Source organism: Pimephales promelas, chromosome 10 (assembly GCF_988280905.1).
Source record: "Pimephales promelas chromosome 10, fPimPro1.hap1.1, whole genome shotgun sequence".
In the NCBI taxonomy this organism is placed as follows: Eukaryota; Metazoa; Chordata; class Actinopteri; order Cypriniformes; family Leuciscidae; genus Pimephales; species Pimephales promelas.
In genome coordinates this window covers 35130956-35154755 of record NC_142778.1, presented here as the reverse complement: position 1 = coordinate 35154755, position 23800 = coordinate 35130956, and the positions used below count along the sequence as shown (strand labels likewise).

At 42.5% G+C, this 23800-nt stretch overlaps 1 protein-coding gene across 2 annotated transcripts in view; it reads right to left on the bottom strand.

The window, feature by feature from the left end:
- The window catches only part of LOC120487589 (uncharacterized), a 62900-nt gene extending 41937 nt beyond the window's left edge, over positions 1-20963 (bottom strand). For both annotated transcript variants that reach the window (XM_039683815.2, XM_089116528.1), the window contains exons 1-2: positions 20378-20963; positions 12861-13178 (exon numbers count right to left, since the gene is read on the bottom strand). In XM_039683815.2, coding sequence (XP_039539749.2) covers positions 12861-13178; positions 20378-20605 — 546 coding nt within the window. In that variant the 5' untranslated portion in view covers positions 20606-20963. The remainder of the gene's footprint in view (positions 1-12860; positions 13179-20377) is intronic.
- Between the last annotated feature and the right edge of the window lie 2837 nt (positions 20964-23800).

Below are 23800 nucleotides of genomic sequence, written 5' to 3'. Positions count from 1 at the left end.
AGGTGGAGGGTCACTAATGAACAAAGTGTGCAGCATCAGGCTTCCTATAGGAGAACCGTTAGCCATACTGTAATCACATTGAATAATAATAAAAACCCATACACTCAATCAAGAAATGATGTAGAGTAACTACAACCCACAACTACTGCTCATGAACACAGAGCCCAGAGTATTGCTGGGACAGTGATAAATTGCTTTAAATATCTCAGAGAGTACAAATCCAATCTTCATCAGATAACCTTCAAGACTTAGCCATCACACTCGTTTAAATTCAGCAACATGCAGGAAATTGAACACACACCAACTGCACTGTGAGAAAATAACCCAAAGAAAAAGGGATCACGTCCTGGCATAAAATTACCATTACCTTTTCCGTTAAGTTCACAGACGTTTCCTTCAACCCATAAAAAACATCATACAATAAAATATGTAATTCCAAATATGGGTAAAACATCTGTGAAAAATCCATATAGAAGATTTCTTCTTATTAACAAAGTATATTAGACCACATTTCTTGCATTTAAAGATTCAATACATGCACGAAAATATTTTTGCTCCCAGTCAAAAATGACCATTTATAATGGTAAAGGAGAGTCACGAACGTACATCACAGAACAGAGCAAGGCGAGCATTTGAGCTTATAAAACTTAAACTTTGTTATTTATTTATTAAATTATTGATAAGACCCTTATTCATCGTCTGGAATCATTTAAAGCCCTTTGAACAGTTTGCAGTTTGCACTGAAACTCTCATTTGCACCATGAACCGTTTGGTCCCCATTGAAGTCCATTATATGGAGAAAAATCCTGGAATGTTTTCATCAAAAAGCTTAATTTCTTTTCGACTGAAGAAAGAAAGACATGGACATTATGGATGACATGGACGTGAGTTTTTTGAAAATGAACTACTCCTTTAAATAGAAATAAACTATTGATTGATTAACAAACATTTAGAAAATGTATTTAATTATTTATCTGTGAACTGATTCGAATCGGTAGAAGATATAATCGTCATTAACATGTGAATCGAGTTTTGTAATGGACATTTTTGACTATAAATTACTGTGATTGCAATGTTGCTTATGGACTAAAATGATTACAATGTTGTTCATGCTTTCCTTGAATGGAGATTATTCAAATATCTGAGCAGTAGTCCCCTATAAAACTACAATTCACCTCCAGTCCCAGCTCATCTGACCCAGCATTAGATGAAGACATCAACAAAACCTCCGACCTAGAGTTCACACTCATCAGCTTCCACACCCGATCATAGACGCCCTCCTCTCGTCTTTTCTTGTCACAACGGAAGAAAGCGAGAGTGATGATCTCATTTAATGTGCGACCACATGAAAGCCAACAGCTTCAATCACGGCACCATTAATCAGGAAACGCTAAACAATGATGGAGACACAATACGTTACAGTATGACAACACGGTTAAACGGTGAAACACAGTGTGTGGGTCATCACTCAGGAACCGACACTTACAGCGTGAACGGAGAGGCTGGGAAGATCAGAAAGCGAGCGGAGGAGAACAGAAGAAAGAGAGAGAACAGCTCACCTTTCCTCATAATAACTGTGCTCACCTGTTTGTCTCCTCACCTGAGGCTGTGGGATCCTGATACCATCCCTCCCTCCATAAACCACCACACAAAGATGGACAGATAATACTGTCCTTTCACCACCTTGATGCCCACAGAAATCCATTCACTCCCTCTCCCTGAACCTTCAGCCCTGCCCTGAAACTGATCCAGCATTTTTTCCTCCACATTTTTCTCACACACAGACCGGCATATACTCACTCTTAGAAGAAAAGGTTCTATATAGAACCTTAAAAGGTTCTAAAGCGCTACGTATTTGGAACCCCTAAAATGCAATGCATGTGAATGATCACAAAATTCAAGATATGGTGGTTAAAAAATGTAATTAATCAATATCACACGGAGAGTGACATTTCAGCTTTTATGCTCCAAAAATCTGCATGATTGAAATGTTACTACAACAGTTTAATAAACAATAATTTAATAACAACTACTAAATGTTGCAGAATATTGTAATATATGAATGAATAATAGCCTTTAAAGAACCTTTGTGCCAAAAATGTTCTTTCTTGTCATTATTGAACCTTTTTTTAGCATAAAATGTCCTTTGGAGTTGAGTAAAGAACTTCCCTATGCTACATATATAGAATCCTTTTTTCTAAGAGTGATATCACACTTCAATGCATCTGATCTGTGCATTAAAGGAGTAGTTCACTTTTGAAAAAAACTTTTGTTGATAATTTACTCACCCCCATGTCATTCAAGATGTCCACGTCTTTCTTTCTTCAGTCGGTTTTTGATGAAAATATTCCAGGATTTTCTCCATATAATGGACTTCATTGGGAACCAAACGGTTTAAGGTCCAAAAGACACTTTCAGTGCCAGCTGAAAACTGTTCAAAGGGCTTTAAATGATTCCTGACGATGAATAAGGGTCTCATCAAGCGAAACGATCGTTCATTAAAAAAAAAACAAAGTTTAAGTTTTATAAGCTCAAATGCTCGCCTTGCTCGGTTCTGTGATCCGCGTTCGTGACTCTCCTGTTCGAATCTTTTTCCGAGTCATTTGGTTCATTCAACGAAACGGAACGGAAAAAGATTCCTTCATTTTGATGAACGAGTTCGAACAGGAGAGTCACGAACACGGATCACAGAACAGAGCAAGACGAGCATTTGTGCTTAAAAAACTAAACTTTGTTATTTATTTATTAAATGAGCGATCGTTTCACTTGATAAGACCCTTATTCATCGTCTGGTGTCGTTTAAAGCCCTTTGAAGCTCCACTGAAACTGTCTTTTGGACCTTGAACCTTTTGGTTCCCATTGAAGTCCATTATATGGAGAAAATCCTGGAATGTTTTCATCAAAAACCTTAATTTCTTTTCGACTGAAGAAAGAAAGACATGGACATCTTGGGTGACATGGGGGTGAGTAAATTATCAGCAAAATGTTATCTGTTTGACCACAAATGTAATTGAATATTTTACATGGCGTTTTTACCCCCTTTTTTGAATGAGTGTATCTTAAAAACTAATTTATGTAAACAGTTCAAATCAATTCTGTATAGTTTTAAATTGCTTTATGCACGTTTTTCACATTGACAAGTTTGAGGTTGACATTTATCATTTTTTTTGTATTGAATAAAATATGAAGATTTTTTTTTAATTGTTTTTCTTTTTGTTTCTTGCACTTTTGAGATATTTATCTATTGATTTAATACAAACATAGCCTTCAAATTGGGAGAGTAAGGATTATTTTGATGTATGGCATTTGAAAATGCTCAAAAGAATGACAGCACAGCATGTAAAAATAGAAAGATATACTCTGGTGGAACTGTTCTATGGCAGGTCATAAAGTCTTTAAAGTCCTGCAACAACGAACTGCGTTACAATTTATATATATATATATTAAAAAAAAATAGCAAACCCTACTTGTACCATCCTATCACTCTCCAAGAGCTGGCAATTTATTTTGAAGGGATTCTGGGGCCTAAAGCTGGTTGTAATGCAGCACTGCACCAGACAGTTTAATCACAGCAAGAGTATTTTGTAATGTTTCACATGAGAGAGATGGGTCATGAAACTCATCCTTCTTTTATTGGGGGTTTCTGTGACTCATCAAAGATTTTGATATCCACAACCCCTCCCTTGAGATTCTGTTCATAAGATTAGCATTATGTGATGACTTAGCAGTCTCAACCACAAGACAAACAAAAGAGTTGGTTTCCCTCTTGGGGCCTTGGGCATCTTGCTTTTACGTTTCGTTTTTTATGAAGTTGCATCATAAAATCACACCAGTATTAAATCACAGTGGCCTAATGAAAGATTTGTTTTAAGTCAACAATTAATGGCCCATTTGTTCTGTTCTGTTACTAAAATGATGCCAATAAGAGAGAATAAACACGTTTCATATAAGAAAGAGCCAGGAAATGATGACACACAGTGGGAGGGTAAGAAAGACACATTTTGACCACAGAGGAAATAAACACAAACTGAAGAGGAGTGGAGAAATAAACAAGCTTTAAATTATGATGTTCAGGTTTGACTTAACCAATTGAAAACTGTACGACACTGAAACCAAACTACTTTCATTGGCAGAAATATTGCGATTGGGATAGAGTAACAAATTCAGACAAAATATGATCAAATATATAGTTTATTTTTGCTCCAATCAATCAATCGAAAATCATTTGGTTACAATGTTGGTAGTACTACACTGAAGTAACCGAGTGCTGTTATATGAAATATCAGCGGCCTTATTAAATTATAGGACCAGAACAATACCCATTATGTTACAGAGACACTCTTATCTTCAGCCACCACTACACACATACAATTAAAAGGAAATGTAGTGCTGCAATCTTTCACCCTCATCTTTTTTCTCTCTCTCTCACACACACACTCTATCTATCCGCTCTAATCAATAAGTGCATAATCAGTTTAAAGACTAAGGCTGGAGCAAGCCAAACACTGAGCGCAGAACTCAAGGTTCAGTACGATCCCTGGCACAGCATGCCTACCATCTCGCCCGCCAGCATATGCTCAGCGTAATGCCACTAAGGTCAGATCAAGGTTAAATTAAAACTTCCCTATCAGCGAGCCAAGAAACAGCGCAGCAGCTTATACAGCTTTAAAGAAATCACTTTAAGACTCTAATCCAAATTTGCTGTTAATAGATCGAGTCAAACAGATGCTTCTATAGGCTCATCTACTTTGAAAAAGTTTCTCTTAAAGGGCTAGTTTGCCCCAAAATGGATATTCTGTCATCGTTTACAGTCTCTTGTCATTCCAAACCTGGAAGACTTTCGTTTATCTTCAAGAACTAGGGCTGTCAAGTGATTACATTTTTAAATTTAATCAATTAAATAATGTGGCAATCAGTGTTGTAGTCGAGACCTGTCGAGTCTGAGTCGAGTCTGAGTCGAGTCCGAAACCAGAGACGGTCGAGTCCGAGTCAAGACCGAGTCTATAGAGAGTCGAGTCCGAGTCGAGTCCGAAACCAGAGACGGTCGAGTCCGAGTCGAGACCGAGACCAGTGAGGGTTGATTACCTCATTATTTACTTTTATTTACTTAGAGAAATCCTTTTTTTTTTTTGTTTTGTTTTTTTTACTGAATTTACTTAGAGTTTAAAAAATATGATCAGTTTAGGGTAAAAAGGCCACACAGTAGGTGGTGTTAAAAGTAATTTTATTACAATTTGTCATGCGTAGTTGCGCACTAGAAAATCACCAATCACTGGGCGTGTCAATCAATTAAAAGAAATATTTTATTAACATACATTAATAATCATGAAAAAATATTTTTAATTGAACTCGAGTGGACTCGGGAATAATTCCGAGTCCTAAAAAAAAAATGTTCGAGTACGAGTCAATTCCGAGTCCAAATGGACACGAGTCCATGACAAGACCAAGACCATTAAAATATGGTCCCGAGTCCGAGACGAGTCCGAGTCTCGAGTACTACAACACTGGTGGCAATTAATTAATCGCACATCAAATTTGGCTGAGAAACTACAGCCTTTTGTTTTTTTCAATCAACATCGAATTTATAACACAAACTATTAGGCTATAAGGATGAGTAAATGAAGACAGAATTGAAATGTTTTCGGGGAATCTACATTTAGAGGATTTTTCATTTATATAGAAATTTGAAATAATTTTTGAATTAAATTATACTGTAAATAAGGATCTAAAACCACCAGTAGGTTGCAATAAATGTATAAATGAGTAAGTGATTAATTCATTCAAACAGCTGATTCATTCGGGAATGAAGTAAATGGCTCTCTTTATGAATGGGCCATTGATTGAATTATTGTTTGATCTGACTGATTTGCTCAAAACGTGGACTTATTCACAAACGAAACTCCACTGTGTGCTGCTCGGGGACGCACAACAAATCTGTTCTGGCTGTAATATTGGCAAAAATCGAGCAAAAGCAGACACTATTGTGTTTAATATATAACAATATTTACTTCGTAGAAATCTATCTGGGACATAAACAGCACTTGTGTCAATAATTTTAACTCATAATTTCTTCCCATAACTAATTAGTTAAATGAATGCATTAAATCGTCAGCCCTAGCAAAAACACAAATGAACATAGTTTTAATGAAACCGTCTCGGTTACGTATGTAACCCTCGTTCCCTGAGTAGGGAACGGAGACGTTACGTCAGAAGTGACGGAGATTGGGGGTTTCGCATAGAAAGCCAATCCTCTTCGAGTATTAAAACACGAGCCAATGGCATGCAATGCCTTGGGGCTGCGGAAATTTGCATAGCGTACTCCGCCCTACTCCGTGAGTATAAAAGGAGGAAGTGAACGCAACCGCAGTATGTCTTCGCTGAGGAGCCAAGACTGAACTCGGCCTCTACCCAGCGATACAGCAGAAGTGGCAGGGAGACGTAACGTCTCCGTTCCCTACTCAGGGAACGAGGGTTACATACGTAACCGAGACGTTCCCTATCGTAGTCACTTCGAGTTACGTCAGAAGTGACGGAGATTGGGGGTCTGTGCCATCACGCCATCTTCAAGCTGTCTTCCAGTGCCCTGCGAAAGACTGAACCCCCGAGCCCTACCTCTTTTTTTTTTTTTTTTTTGGGGATCCGACTTTGACACAGGATTACCAAGGTACACTGGGAAACATATCCCGAAGGGGACATGCTACCAGCTGCCTACCGAAGGGAGGACTTAAGAATACACATATGGCCACATAGGAACGCATATGGAACACTGGAGTACCAACCGCAGGTGGCTACTGATTTAAACTCCAGGGGTGGCAGATGGCTTGCCAAGGGAAGACACATGCTCAGAGAGGCTTACAGTGGATAATACACATGAGACGGTTACCATGGGGAACCGTGCGCATGGAGGCACCTAGCTAGCATCCAGAGCAACGCAGTGGTGCCCGCATCGTCGGTGCTGGAGGACTCAAGACTTCAATGGAAGAACTGAGGAAATATCGCACTTATCCAGTCCGGGGAGTGGAGTGGCGAGCAAGCGAAGACACCTGAGCGGATCCAGAACTGGCCGAAACGAGTACGTGAGAGGATACCGGCTCAATTCGCAGATTATAGAATCTGGCGAAGGTGTTGGGTGTCGCCCAGCCTGCAGCTCTGCAGATGTCTGTTAGCGAGGCGCCGTGCGCTAAAGCCCAAGAGGAGGCTACACTCCAAGTGGAATGGGCCGTCACACCAAGGGGGCACGGAAGGCCTTGCTGCTGGTAAGACAAAGCAATGGCATCCACTATCCAGTGGGACAGCCGTTGCTTTGAGAGAGCCCTTCCCTTCTGGCTCCCCCCATGACAGACAAAGAGCTGGTCTGAGGTCCTGAAACACTGCGTTCTGTCGACATAGGTGCGGAGAGCACGTACCGGACAGAGCAGTGCCAAGGCTGGGTCTGCCTCCTCCAGGGGCAGCGCTTGCAGGTTCACCACCAGGTCCCGGAGGGGAGTGGTAGGAACCTTGGGCATATATCCAGGCCGGGGTCTCAGGAATACGTGAGAGTAAGCCGGCCCGAACTCCAGGCACACTTCGTCAACAGAGAGTGCGTGCAGGTCCCTTACTCTCCTGATGGATACCAATGCAATCAGGAGTGCTGTCACATAGGACAGGGCAAAAACTCTACCGACTGCAAAGGCTCCAGGGGAGGCCTCTGCAGAGCACCCAGGTCTACTGAGAGGTCCCCAGAGGGCAGGAGGGGAGGGAGGCGGATTTAGCCCCCTCACTCCCCTCAGGAACCTGATGACCAGGTCATGCTTCCCATAGACTTACCTTTCACTGCATCATGAGACGCGGCAATGGCCGCGACATAATCCAAAGGGTGGAGGGCGACAGCCTGCGCTCCAACCCCTCTTGCAGGAAGGAAGCATGACTCCGATCGAACATCTCCGGGGGTCTTCTCAGCGAGAAGAACACCAATTGACGAAGAGGTTTCACTTCAACGCATAAAGGTGTCACGTGGACGACGCTCTTGCGGAAGTGATGGTTGCCGCCACCGCAGGTGGCAGCGAACTCAAACCTGCCTCGTCCCGTCCTGGAGCCACACGTGCAGCCTCCAAGATCGGGACGAGGGTGCCACAGAGTGCCCCGTCTCTGAGAGAGTAGGTCCGGTCTCAGAGGAATAGGCCAAGGAGGTGCTGTCGCGAGGAGCAAGAGTTCGGAGAACCACGTCTTGGTGGGCCAGTAGGGGGCTACCAGCAAGACCTGCTCCTCGTCCTCCTTGATCTTGCACAACACCCGTGCAAGGAGGCTCACTGGGGGAACGCACACTTGCGTGGGCCCCGTGGCCAGCTGTGCGCCAGCGCATCCGAGCCGAGAGAGCCGCGGGTCAGAGAATAACTGGGCGCAGTGGGACGAGTCCCGAGAGGCGAACAGGTCTAACTGTGCCTCCCCGAACTGGTCCCAAATCAGCTGGACCGACTGGGGATGGAGTCGCCATTCGCCGGAGATGGGACGGGCCCGGGACAGCTCGCGGCTGCCCGGTTCCGGTCTCCAGGAATGTAACTGCACGAAGGGACCTCAGGTGCTTCTGACTCCATATCAAGAGGTGGCGGGCGAGCTGCGACAACCGGCGCGAGCGTAGACCCCCCCTGGTGGTTGATGTACGCTACTGCCGTAGTGTTGTCTGAGCGGACAAGCACATGCTGGCCCTAGAGCACGCTCGGAAGCGGTGCCGGGCGAGCCGTACTGCCAACAGCTCGAGGCAATTGATGTGCATGAGGCGCTGGGCTCCTGTCCAGGAACCGGCGGCTGCATGCCCATTGCACATGGCACCCCAACCCGTGGTAGACGCATCCGTGGAGACAACGAGATGCCTGGAAACTCGCTGAATAGGGACCCTGTCCGTAAAAAGCTGAGGTTCGACCACGGGAAGAAGGATCGGCGGCACGTCGGAGTCACTGGAACTCGGAGCGAGCCGCGATGCCATGCCCACCTCGGGACTCGATCGCGAAGCCACAGCTGAAGCGGTCTCATATGAAGCAAACCGAGCGGCGTTGCCGCGGCCGCGGATGCCATATGCCCCAGGAGCCTCTGAAATAGTTTCAGTGGAACCGCACTCTTGCCCTCGAACTGTCGAAGACAAGCCAGCAGTGAGTGCGCGCGCTCGTTCGTGAGCTGCGCGGACATGGCGACCGAGTCTATCTCCATGCCGAGAAAAGAGATCCTCTGCACGGGGCAAAGTTTGCTCCTTTCCCGGTTGACCCGAAGGCCCAGACGGGCTAGGTGCCGTAGCACCAGGTCTCTGTGTTCGCAAACCTGAGCTCGAGAGTGTGCTAGTAACAGCCAGTCGTCGAGATAGTTCAGGATGCGAACCCCGTGTTCGCGAAGGGGAACAAGGGCTGCCTCGACGATCTTCGTGAAGACGCGAGGGGACAGAGCTAACCCGAATGGGAGAACGGCGTACTGGTATGCCTGGCCCTCGAAGGCAAACCGAAGAAACGGTCTGTGTCGAGGGAGAATGGAGACATGGAAGTACGCGTCCTTCAGGTCGATCGCTGCAAACCAATCCTGATACCGAACACATTCGAAAATGCGTTTGGCCGTGAGCATTTTGAACGGTAGTCGATGGAGAGAACGGTTCAAAATGCGCAGGTCCAGGATCGGTCGTAACCCACCGGTCTTTCTTGGGGACAATGAAGTAGGGGCTGTAAAGCCCGGACCTCACCTCGGCTGGAGGGACCGTCTCGATTGCACCCTTCGCCAGCAGGGTCGCAATCTCCGCTCTCAAGACTGGGGCATTGCCACCAACCATCGTGGAGCGAACTCCCCTGAAGCGGGGAAGAGACCGTGCGAACTGAATCGCGTAGCCGAATCCGATCGTTCTGATGACCCAGCGGGAACCCCGGGAAGCGCTAGCCAGGCTTCCAGGAAGTGAGCCAACGGGGTCATGCGAACCACAGACGTCCCCCCGGAGGGGCAGCGAGGCGGGTCGACCGACATGCGTGCAGGAGTTACCCCGTCCGGATGCACCGTCGAAACCCGCTCCCCGACAGAAGAGACCAGGGAAGGCAGAGCGTTCCACGGGGGTCTGTTCTGCCGGGGGTCTGGCGACAGAGGGGGAAGGGATTGGCGTAGCCCGGGGACGACACACGCACCCTTCCGCGCCCTCCGAGACAGAGAGGAATGAACGGGGCGACGCACTGGACGTCGTGCGCGCTCATTCCAGTCTGTGTGCTCAATGACAGTGTCAGCTTTTCCTCAACCAGCTCAGGGAGCTAGCTAGAACAAAAGATTCTCCACCGGCCCTCCACCGGGGAAGGAGGGGCCCTGCCACCGCCTCCTGAGAAAAACCATGACACTATCACTGAGCGGCCCGCCTCAGGAACATCGCTTCGCCTGGCATCTAGCGGGGCACGCGGCCTGAGGGGGGGCTCTTTTCTTGGGACGCTTACCTGTGGCCTCCTCCGCGACGCGAACCGGCTGAAGGCTGCTGCTGGGGCCGCGTGGGAGGGAAGGGAGCCGCAGGGGGGCGTCCTCGGCGGCGAGCTGGCGGAGGCGTCCGAGCCGACGGCTGGTTGGAGGCAGCAGCTGGCCGTCGGGGCAGAGAAACCGCCTTCGTCTGCTCCTAGGCGGTCGAGAAGTGCTGGGCAAAGTCCTGGACCGCACCGCCGAACATTATGATGCTCCTGGACCACAGCGGTGGGCATCATCTGACCAAGGGAGCGAGCGACCGCCTCCGTGACCCGTTTAAGGACAAGGTAGGCGACAGGCTCGCAGCTCGCTTGGTCCGTCACCTCCTCGTGCACATTCCTGAGCAGCTAGCTTTGTAGGTGCTCATCATATGCAGGGCGGAGGCTGCCTGTCCCGCCGCTCTACAGAATCGCGCCGCCATAGACGACGAGAACCCATAGGCTTTGGAGGGGCATCTGAGAGCAACCGCCGGTCGACCGGGGGAGCCCCAGCGTACCCACAGACAGCCGCATCGCCGAGGGGAGGAAGGGCGGGGAACTAAGCACGCTTTTTTTTTTTTTTTTTATATATTTTTTATTTATTTATTTTTTAGTGCGTGTCAGTTCCGCATGCAACTCGGGGAAAAAAGGAAATTGGGGTTGGCGGTGGCCGTAAGGCGGCAGCGTTACCCAAAAACCAATTATTCAGCCGCGAGAGATCGGGGAGGGGCGGAGTTCCACCCCCACCCGATGCTCACGGACGCCCGAGATAGCACGGCCATCATCGCGGGATCAGACACGGCGGCGCTGACGCTCCCGAGGGAGGCAACGCGGCCGCATCCTCACTTCCCGAGGAGTCAAGCCCGCCTAGTGATGCTGTGATCGACATCGCATCATCATCTGGAGCGCTGCCCGAAGCAGCCGGTGCCACCGAAGAAGCAACCGACTGAATCGAACTAACGCTCGCTGGCTCTCGCACTGAGGCGGGAGGCGTGGCCCGAGAAATCGTCGGGGCTTATCCCACACCATCACCGTAAATCACCAGGTCCCCGGGTCGACGGGCCCCCTATGGAGGAAACCGATCGAGCGGGGGGGACCGGGACTCTCACTCAAGTGAGATCATTGAGTCTCGACCTCAGTGTAGAGATGGTCATGTTCCCACAGAAGGAAAATGAGTCATCCACGAACGCTGCTGCTGCATGCTGAAATGCCCAGGCATACAAAGCAGCGATCGTGACCATCAGATGACGACAGAAATCAATCACACCCAGAAGAGCACGGGCGAACCGTCTTTAAAAAGACGTGCGCGTGCAGCTCTTTCAATGAGAGGAGGAAATTCACTCTTTCAGCGCTGAAGCGACCAGGGAGAAGCGCAAAGTCTGGCAGACCACTGCTCAGATCGCAGGCGATGCAGAATCTCGCTGGGTACCGCCGTCACACCAACACTGAAGAGGACGCTCGTCTCGAAGAGTCTTGAACAGTGCTTTCAGGAGTGAAGAGGTTCTCTTGGCTCCGAAGCGAAAACATACTGCGGTTGCGTTCACTTCCTCCTTTTATACTCACGGAGTAGGGCGGAGTACGCTATGCAAATTTCCGCAGCCCCAAGGCATTGCATGCCATTGGCTCGTGTTTTAATACTCGAAGAGGATTGGCTTTCTATGCGAAACCCCCAATCTCCGTCACTTCTGACGTAACTCGAAGTGACTACGATAGGGAACTTACAGATATCTATCCCTCCTTTTAAGTCTGTTACACCAAAACATTGTAAAAGAAGCCCATGCATATAAAGCAATTTTTAATTCAAGAGTCTTTATGAACGTTTTACTCTAATGGACTTTCAATGGACGGACAGAAATCTCTCAAATATTATTACAAATATCTTTATTTGAGTTTAGAAGATCTTCTGGATTTAGAAGGACATTAGGACGAGTAAAGGACAAAATGTTATTCCTTTAACATACAGACAAGAATCAATAAATAAGATATTAGTAGGTTGATTTCAAAGAAAACTGTAAATACTGTGCCTCTGCTATAAAAAAAAGTTACCTTTATTTCGATACCCCTAAATTGTGTCATTTGTTCTCCATTTTCAGCGTATTAAAAAAAACAAAACATTGGCTCATCTAATTGTATTTTTCAACCCATGGCAGATGGAGAGGTGATCTGGATCTTATTTTTTCTTTGTAAATTACATGGTTTACCTTCAAGGACTTGCATGATAAGGGTAGCAGAGGTGAGACAGTTTAATGGTGACATGACAGCTGCTCTTTAGAAAAATATCCCCCTGATATGTTCAAACACACACTATTGTCTGGATAAAAGATCAGAAAAACCTGCAGATCATCCAAGTGTGTTCAGCAATACTTTGAAATCTATATAGAAACTAAATTTTCACTACAGCGGTGTTTGCCAAACTGATAAATAAGTTGTACTCACTGGCCATGCATACTTAAATGGGATAACAATCCGTCCAATTCTGCTGTCACTTCCCTCATTTCTGTGTTGATGTAAGGTGTGTGAGTTGCCACCCAGGACAGGTGTGCTGCCAGAGCCGTATGTACAGGTGCCGGTCGGTGAAACTCGAGTCTGATACTCCTTCAGACAGGCCTTGAAGAAGGTGTCACACTGATCACCTGATGAGCAGCGCTGCCCCCCGCTGGTCTGGGGGTCACAGCACTGACCACTCTGGAGAAAGCCCTGAGGGTTCAGCCACTGTCGAATCTCCACCTCAAATTTGCCCACCGCACACACAACCTACGGGAGATCAAAACAGCACGGTCAAATAAACAGGGAGTGCATGAAATCTAATCTATAAGATAGCAGTTTAATGCAGTTGCACATCTACATTTTTTGTTTATGTTAATAAAGTGCATTTGTCATGTGCCAGAAGGGAACACACATATCAACCTAAGTTTGTTGAGGCTCTTAAGTAGTATAATAATGGGTTTTTGCTAAATCGTCTGAAATAAGGTGTGTGGTTAACAAAGCCTCTAAATATTTTCACGTAAAAAAATTAATGTCATTTGTCATCTATGACATAAAACACACCAGTTATAACCTGCTAGAGCTCGACCGATAAAGGATTTTGAAGGCCGATACCGATACAAATATTTTTGTTTTTTAAAATCCGATATTCCGATATATCGGCCGATATTTTATTTATTTATTTTTTTAAACTGGACATGATAGTCACAAATTTTGTCATGCTTATTTGAGTTAAGAGAACTGATGGGAATGTTCTTTTAATTGTTATTCAAGCAACGTATGTCTCGTGACCAACTCAACGAGTGTTGCCAACAGGAACGGTGTAGAGTGCCCTCTGGTGGACAAACTATACAACTCCAACACTCGTGACATGGTTCAAGCGTGTTTCGTCTGTTTTTATTTTATTTTTGAAATATTCATTTATCGGCCATTATAACTGCCGATACCGATAGTTTGGAAAATGCCTAATATCGGCCGATAATATCGGCCTGCCGATATATCGGTCTGGCTCTATAACCTGCTTGTGTTTTTTTAAACTTTATTGTGTCTGCTTGTGTTTTTTTTAAAACTTTATATAGGCTTCAAAATGTATACATTTTGGATTAACTTGTAAAGGTTATAAAAAACGTGTAAGGGTCACAACTCTTTGTTGAACACAGATCTTATTTTTTGCGATTTTCCAAAAGTCTATGGGGAAAATGTATTGCTTTTCGATCGAGGGAACCCAATCGAAAGTGACGTAATCACTTCGGCACTCTATAGAGTTTAAAATAACAGAGTGTGTGAAAATTTGGATTTTTTTGGGAAAGATTCAGGAGATTGAAAAGCACTCAACTGCATTACCACAAAATCAAAACAAAAAAAAGCACTGTGGTTGCATGAACACAGATGAACTTGCTCTGAGTAATCCTCAACGGCCCTGCTGGTTTGGACTGAGTAAAATATGTGAATTCAAAATAAAACATGACATTCAAATTTTTTACAGACGTATTCCTTTGGTATACAATGACGTTTCCTTGACATCTAACAACCTTTAAACAACACAAACACAATTCTCACGAGTCCCCCTTCATCCAGACAGTTAATGACTCTAGTCTCTGTATCCGAAAAGACGATAACATTGGTTCAAAGCAAATCCCGTGTGTGTAAACGGACAGTCCTCTTCTTCGCTATAATCACCCTCTTCATCTGCATGCTCACTTAACTTCATTATCTCCATCTTCTCTCCTCGTGTCTTGCCTCTCTCTAACACTTTCTCTCCTTAATCCCTCGTGTTAGTTACTTTCTACTCTTCATCCCCTTGCGCTCTTTCTTCCATTCTTTTTTATATCAATACCCATCCTTTCTTTTCTCTCCATCTCTCCCAGGAGGGAAACATTTCCATGTCATTCTTTTTTCCCTCTCTTTTTCACCTGGGAACAGATCTGTCCTTCTCTCATTATTGTGTTCAGACCTTCCTTTGTTCCTTTATTCATTCTTTTTGTCTTAAGGAGGAGAGGACACACACACACACACACACAACATAAAGCATCACTGAATTTACTTAAAGGAGTAGTTCACATTTAAAAAGACTTTTGCTGATAATTTACTCGCCCCCATGTCATCCAAGATGTCCATGTCATTCTTTCTTCAGTCGAAAAGAAATTAAGGTTTTTGATGAAAACATTCCAGGATTTTCTCCATATAATGGACTTCAATGGGAACCAAATGGTTTAAGATCCAAAAGAGAGTTTCAGTGCAAACTGTTCAAAGGGCTTTAAATGATTTCAGATGACGAATAAGGGTCTTATCAAGCGAAACGATCGCTCATTTAAAGAAAAAAAAAAACGAAGTTTAAGTTTTATAAGCTCAAATGTTCGCATTGCTCTGTTCTGTGACGCACGTTCGTGACTCCTACACTCTAAAAAATGCTGGGTTGTTTTAACCCAATTTTGGGTCAAATATGGACAAACCCGAAATGTTGGGTTAAAAATGTAATGTAAAAATTTAACCCAACGGCTGGGTTAGTCCATATTTGACCCAAAGTTGGGTTAAAACAACCCAGCATTTTTTAGAGTGTATTCGAGCTTTTCCCGAGTCAATTTGTTCATTTTGTTTGTTCAATGAACCAAATGACACAAAAAAAGATTTGTTCATTTGATAAACGAGTTCGAATAGGAGAGTCACAAACGTGCATCACAGAACAGAGCAAGGCGACCATTGGAGCTTATAAAACTTAAACTTTTTTATTTATTTATCAAATGAACGAATGTTTCACTTACTAAGACCCTTATTCATCGTCTGGATTCGTTTAAAGCCCTTTGAACAGTTTGCAGTTTGCACTGAAACTCTCATTTGGACCTTGAACCGTTTGGTTCCCATTGAAGTCCATTACATGGAGAAAATCCTGGAATGTTTTCATCAAAAACCTTCATTTCTTTTCGACTGAAGAAAGAAAGACATGGACATCTTGGATGACATGGGGGCGAGTAAATTATCAGCAAAAGTCTTTTTAAATGTGAACTACTCCTTTAAGCAGGACTGACTCTTTTTTCTTCTTGCATTATTTTCATGTTATCACAGTAAAGCTGCTTTGATACAAGCTTTATTTTAAAAAGCACTATATAAATAAAGGGGACTTGACACACACACACACACACACACTGCTGTAAAACTCTGCAGAGGGGTATTTTAGACCCTGGCTTCATTAGCTATTATATAGAGTAGCTATTTTTGACCATGTCTACAGTGCTTGATGTATTTCCCATATGCAAATGCAAGAAAAAACAGAAGCATCACACACTCTTTCCCACACAAACAAACACACACACACACTGATTCTCCAGCGAATACGACATTCCAAGCCGTGTCAGACAGTAAGACTCAGTGGTGCCTGTCCTCTCCCCGTGACCCTACGTTTGAGCCGGACCGCTGAATGGCTGTACTGCCCTCCCATTGTTCCATCATGGCATGTTGTCCCATTCCTGCTCCTAAAACATGGACACATCAAACACTCGGCAGATAGACCACCGGCCATCACTCTCCATCTCTCTTTCTTCCTCTCCCTCGATCCTCTGCCAGGGTCATTCCCAACATACCTGTATTTCAGCAGTCTCTCTGGTGGAGCTGCATCACAGGGCTCATTACTGAGACATTCAAAGACTCAAGCTGAACTTATCACAGACAAAGACATGCTGCTATTCAACTACTGAGGGGACAACTACATTTGACAGACTGATACTGTATTATCATCAGAATCTAACAGTGTTTTATCTTGCATTTCTGATTTTAACCAGATTTATTCTTGATTTCACTTTTTAATACTTCCCACAAAGCATGAATGGCCGTACTGTTAAAATGGCTATCTCCCAACTTCTAATGGACTTAACTGCTAAAGTCCATTAGAAGACTGAGTACAAGACGTTATATCCAACACAGCACTGAGAACACACAGTCTGGTCTATCTGGCACACTAATTACATGCATATTTAAGCCATCAATTCAGGCTAAACAGATCATGATTTTCAGCTGGCCCAGTTGGGTCAATCTTTACATTACTTTAACTGGCACCAAATACAATAAACGACAACATTTGCAAGTAATAGCAACATATTTATATATGCTTCAGGAAGAAATCTTTATGTTTATAAGATAACAGCGATAGGATAACTCTTTCATTCATAAACACATTTTTTTATGGAAACAATGGCATGAGGTATGCAAGATTATATATATTATATTTTTTTAATACACACTACCGTTCTGAATTTTAAGGATTTTATATAAAGAAATTAATACTTTTATAATCAGCTTTTAAAAAAATCAAAAGTGACAGTAAAGATATTTACAATGTTATAAAAATGCTGTTCTTTTGATCTTTTTATTCATCAAATAATCCTGAAAAAATAATTATTACATTTTCCATACTGAGCAGCAAAATTGTTTTCAACATTGATAATAATAATGAAAAAAAATGGTTCTGAGCACAAAATGAGCATATTAAGCGTATGGCAGACTGAAGTAATGGCTAATTAAACTTTTCAATCACAGGAACACATTTTTAAATATATTAAAATAAAACATACTTTAAATTGTATTAATTATATTGAGTATAAGAGACTTTTTTTTTAAAAAAAAAACTGACCTTTTGTGAATATTCATAGTACTATCAAGTAATTTCTGCAATTTCAACACAGCCAGATATAACTCATGTAACCCGATGTAAAGCTATAACTACACTCTAAAAAATGATGGGTTGTTTCAACCCAAATCTGGGTCAAATATGGACAAACCCAAATGTTGGGTTAAAAACGTAATTTAAAATTTTTTAAATTACATTTTTAACCCAACATTTGGGTTTGTCCATATTTGACCCAAATTTGTTGTTTTAAAATGCTGGGTTGTTTCAACCCAAATTTGGGTCAAATATGGACAAACCCAGCCTTTGGGTAACATTTTTAAATTACATTTTTAACCACACATATGGGTTTGTCCACATTTGACCCAAAATTGGGTTAAATCAACCCAGCATCTTTTAGAATGTAATGACATATATGCTATACAATATGTGACATATAAATTTGCAGAATTCAAACTGAACAACAATGTTCAACTAGACCCAAATGTCCCAAATGTTTGCGTGGCATAAACGCCCTTAATCATGATTGATGAACATAAGAAGTAGTGCCAGTGCAGTACTGGCCTGGATAGGTCAATGACATTTCCTTCAATGACCTCAGGTCACTGACTGGGCAATCCTTATGGTTGAGCCATGTTATTTATAGCCCAACCAACCCTAGATATCTTTCCATTCTCATCTATCTTCTTTGCTTTGTAGCACTTCTGATCCAAGAACCATCAAAGCATTCAAAACCAAAGCTCATATTGCAAAAAGTGCAGAACTAAAATCTAAGTGTTTTTCACATGCCCTCAGTGTCAGGACAGGTATGTACCCCGCCAGAACACACATGTCGTTTCTGAGCTCAAAGGGTTTCCATATGCAAGATCTGTCCTCCACACACAGCAGGTGAAGAGTCAGACCAACAACCCCAGCCGAGAGCTCAAAGCCTGGAGTAACAGCATTGGGAGTCGATTCAGAAATGTACCCAAGCCAAAACAATAATTAGAAATGGCCAAATTGCCCCTCCAATATTTGATATACTTAATGCTGCTCTGCTGCTTCCCATTGTGCACCGCTCTGTTGGGTTGTTAGGATGACAAGTTTATGCTGATCTGCCTCGTCAATGTCAAAATGATAGCCAATCAGCTCAAAGAAGGCGGAGCTTACAGAGTCCGATTTCATTTTTACAAGGAAAAAAGGGCGTGGTAAGATGCAGGTAGCTAAACATTTCATATTTGACAACTGTTTTGCAATCGATATATTTAAAGACCCACAGTAATATGAACTACTCAACTTTTTTAATGGAGTTTCACCATTTTTAATTAAAATCTTGCAATATGCCATCGATACATGCATCATTCATAACTCAATGTGATGAGAAACAACACATCTGACTTATTTTTCACATATTGTTTTGGCATATTCTGACACAAATAAGAGCAAATGTGTGCATATTTTGAAATAAAATACAATTTTCAAAGTTTAAATGGATTACTTCACATCTAGGCAACTTTTACCATTCTTATTTCTTTGAATCCTATAATTAAAGACATGGTTATGGCTTTGATGCTAATTTGTTTTCTTTTTTCAAACCATTAGAGAGATTCATATTTTGAAAAAGTGATGATATGTGTTCAGCTAAGCCATTTGGGTGGTACAAATAGATCATCAGCATAATTACAGTCAGTGAATGTTTTCAGGGAATGCAAACAAAAGCAAAATCTCATACCCACAAAGAGACCCATTTCTCTTTATAAAAATCTCCATAGCCACTACTTCACTGCCAGATGTAAACATAATGAAATTAACAATAAGCCTCGGTCTAAACAGAAAAACACTGCAATGTCCTCATTTATACACTGGAGCCAAATGATGCGTTCTTGAACAAATGCACCAGAACATTTCACTCCCAAAATATGCAGAGCCTTGTTTTTAATTTCTCTAGTTACAGAGTAAATATTAAAAGCAATGCTTTGCAACAACAAATTCCAGATATTTTGTTGGCAATAAACCATACCTGAGCATGAGAATGAAATATCTGCATGAAAAATGAGACAACACGCCCAAAGGAGCGACAATTGCAGCGAGCAACAAAGAAAGATGGAACAACAAGTGGCTGCAAACGGTAACGCCACAGTATAATAGGTTCGAAAATTAACCATGGTTTTAAATAATATTAATAATAAAACATGGTTACTAATAGCAAGACCATGTTAACCATCAATTTAACCATGGTGTGCCTCACTAACCATAGTTTAACCATGGTATTTATAGTAAAACTGTCCAAATGGTATAATCCGCCAAAAAAAAAAAACCATACTAGCTACTTTACCCTGCAGGGGTTTGACACCCTATTTCAGGGTAAAACCTCCCAAATTGTATTAAAGAAAGATGTTTTTAAAGTATATTATCGCTTTTAATATAATTTTAACAATCGCAAAAGTTTAGTCAGAAATCGCTTAATGTGTCAAAAGAAGGTAACCATAGCAACAGCTAGGCGATCGGTTTCGGTACATCGACAAAAATAATAATAATAATTACTGTCATTATTTTTCACGTTATTATGGGGTTGCACAACACACACATACACACACAAATGTATCGTTAGTGTTTTGTTGAACACGTCTTTAAGGTATAGTTAGCGAATTGTGCGCGAGATGAACCTAACCGACTGCGCCCAGAAAATAACTAAACTGACAGGAACTGTTTTGAAAAGTTGAGCCCCGTGAAAGTCACTCGTGTGGTGTGAATCTCCTGTACACATCTGTAAAGTAAGACCAACACTGCACTGAAACTCTCACGACCGTGGGAAAAAAATCAACGCGGGTTAAACCAGGTGGCTGAAAATAGCGCGTAATCGGCGGCTTACCTGCGGCTGTAGCGCGAGCGAGAGCAGGAGAATCACGGTCCAGTGCTGTCCGTGCACTGCATCCCTTATCATCGCCCTAACAGCACTCCTTCTGCCCGTGCTCGAGCTCTCCCAGGAGTGCCAACTCTTTCTGTCTCTATCCATTCTCATAGCAGACATTTGCGCACTTGGTCTGTGCGTACGCAACAGCCTTTCCACGTTTGGTGACGCTCTCTTCACACTGTCCATCTGTCCATTATGAAGACAGCGTGAGAACGAGCAAAATAAAGGTGGCAAATGAGGTGCACAGGTAAATGATAAAACCACTGAGGTCTTTCCTACACTCCGCGCGCGCGCCGCCTCCTCCTCCTCGAGCTCTTCCTCCTCTTTCCACCTGCTGCGGTTAAGAAGCTTTCAATGTTCGACCTGCTTGTCTACTGACTGGAAATTTCATCCCATTTACTTTCCCACTCACTGAAAGCTGCTCTTTAGCCTCGCGTGAACAGGACAGGCTGTCGTGTGCGCGTGCAGGGCGCGAGACTCACTGCGCATCACCGTGGGAAGCACTCGTGGTTAAAGTTGCCAGGAGAGGGTGTGTCCTCCGCATGGGGAAATCCGTCACCTGTCTCCAACTTCAACATAAAATACACACATTTGTCGTTTACAAACCGAATCTGATCAGTAAAATTGTCGTCATGCAGTGTCAAGAGTGATGCTGTTACGTCCACAACTTGTAACACTAATAGAATATTTTTTTGCCCGAATTTACTGTGGTAATCTCATAATTATTATAGGGTAGAATGGCGAAATATGTTTTTTGAAGTGTCAAACTATTGTGATAGACCGATCATGACAGATAAAGCATTTCATTTACCTTTATCTGAAAGGTAAATTACGCACATACATGCATATGAATATTACTTGTTTAATTGCCCATTTTAATTGAAGATGTGTCATAATAGCAGAAATATGCATTTAATGACTTCACTCAGCTAACCTATAGGTTTTAATGAGTGCAAAGATTCTGAAAATACTGAATAATAACCCCATTAATTACAATGACTATTCAATTTAAACATAAGAACACTCCTTACTGTGGTGGCCCATGTTACCCCAAGTGTCTAATTAAATCTTTTTACTTTAAAGCTACACTGTGTAACTCTTTTAGTTCATTCTTAGCTAAAAACACTTAGTTCTTTTAAAAAATATGTGCTCATTAATGCATATTTAGTTCGTTCAAGTAATAAAGTATTCTCGTAAGTGCATATGCCATTGAAAATACATACGGGTAAGGGTTTCTAATGTCGGTTGCCATGTTGCCCCTCCATCTTGAAAGTACATTAGCCAAAGAGGGACATACCCGTTAATTTAAGCTTCGCCTTTCACGTTTACGTTTGAGTTAACACTCATTGACGAGGTCGCACTGGAAACCATGTTAATCTTGGACTACACTGGCCAAAACGAAATCGGAATTGAGAGGAACGTCAGGATGGTCATATACCTTTTCACCGCTAGATGGGGGTAAAAATCACACAGCTTTAAAGCATTTTAAAAACTTTCATAACTTAATGGGAACTTTAGCAAAACGTAGACGAAAAGCTTGTGTGATGCATCAAATTACAATGATGAGAACTATGAAAATCTGCTGATTCATATGATTTTGTCCATTACTGGGAATCATATACTGCCTAAATCACATTAAAATTTAAATTGGGGTTTGTCCTGTAAATCCTTTACATTCCACACAAAGACTTACTGTAACTTGCGGAGGGTGATGGGCTGGCCGTGCTGGGTTCACACATTTCCAATTTGGGTTAAACTTACATCACTTCCTGGTAAATAAATGAGCCGATGCTGGACATTTCCGAATTACATTACAATGAGGGCCTTATCAAGCGAAACGATCGCTCATGTAATAAATAAATAACAAAGTTTAAGTTTTAGAAGCACAAATGGTCGTCTTGCTCTGTTCTGTGACACGTTTGTGACTCTCCTGTTCGAACTCGTTCATCAAAATGAACAAATCTTTTTCCGATTCATTTGGTTGATTCAATGAATGAATTGACTCAGAAAAAGATTCGTTCATGTTGATGAACGAGTTCAAACAGGAGAGTCACAAACGTGCATCACAGAACAGAGCATGGTGAGCATTTGAGCTTATAAAACTTAAACTTTGTTATTTATTTATTAAATGAGCGATCATTTCACTTGATAAGACCCTTGTTCATCGCCTGGAATCGTTTAAATCCCTTTGAACAATTTGCACTGAAACTGTCTTTTGGACCTTGAAGTGTTTGGTTCCCATTGAAGTCCATTATATGGAGAAAATCCTGGAATGTTTTCATCAAAAACCTTAATTTCTTTTCGACTGAAGAAAGAAAGACGTGGACATCTTGGATGACATGGGGGTGAGTAAATTATCAGCAAAAGTTTCTTTAAAAGTGAACTACTCCTTTAAGGCAACCAGGTTACTTCATTTTTTTAAGTTAAAGCAACAATATTTTTTTACAGAAAATTCGCAAGTTGCCAACTTTGAACCAGGACCAATTCCGAACCAGTTCTTTTTTGGTGGAAACGAGGTATCAAACAGTTAACTTAAACTTAAAAAAAAAAAAATAAGTAAGCTGGTTGCCTTAAAATTTTAAGATCATTGAAATGGAAAAATTAAATGATACAATGAAGGAGATTGATTTAATCAACAGAAACTCAAAATATTATGTTATGAATAACATAAATTATTCAAGTTGATTTGACAAAAGAAAAAAAGTTGTGATTACAAATCATGAAAATATTTTTTTTTTACAGTGATTGCCCACAATAAAATATTAATCACCCGGAACTCTTTCCTCGACCTGTTTATGAAGTCCACAACTGTCATCAATAATGAATGAATTGCATAACTACTGTGAGAGTATGACAACTGTAGTAGCCAGGGATACACTAGTGCCTGCTATCCCACAATGCACTGGACTGGTCTGGAAATTCTCAGTAGGGTTTCTTTTCATGTGCACTCCCATGGCAGTTGAGGAATAATAGGTCTCAAGCTTCACTTAATCTCCGAGCGTGATCAAAGTGCTGCGGCACCAATTAAAGACCTGTCAGAAGCCGGACAATACACAGACAGAGGCCTGTTACACTCAATCCTCGTGCACATTTACATTACCGCCCGCTTGTTATCACATCACAGCCAAACGTGGAAGCGGCAGGCTTTCTCGGACGCCATCACTTTTGGGGGAGGAGGAAAAACCATTAAACCCAGAACCAGCTATTGTTTCCAAGACCAATACAGATGATTGAGCATTTCACCAAGATTGCATATTTCTTTGTGTTTACAGTAGACTTGAGGACCACACGCATTACCTATTGACTGTTTATAATTCCTCATGGCTGAAGAAATAAATGAGAAAAAACATTTCATTTCACGAGTCCTTTAAAAGTAACAAA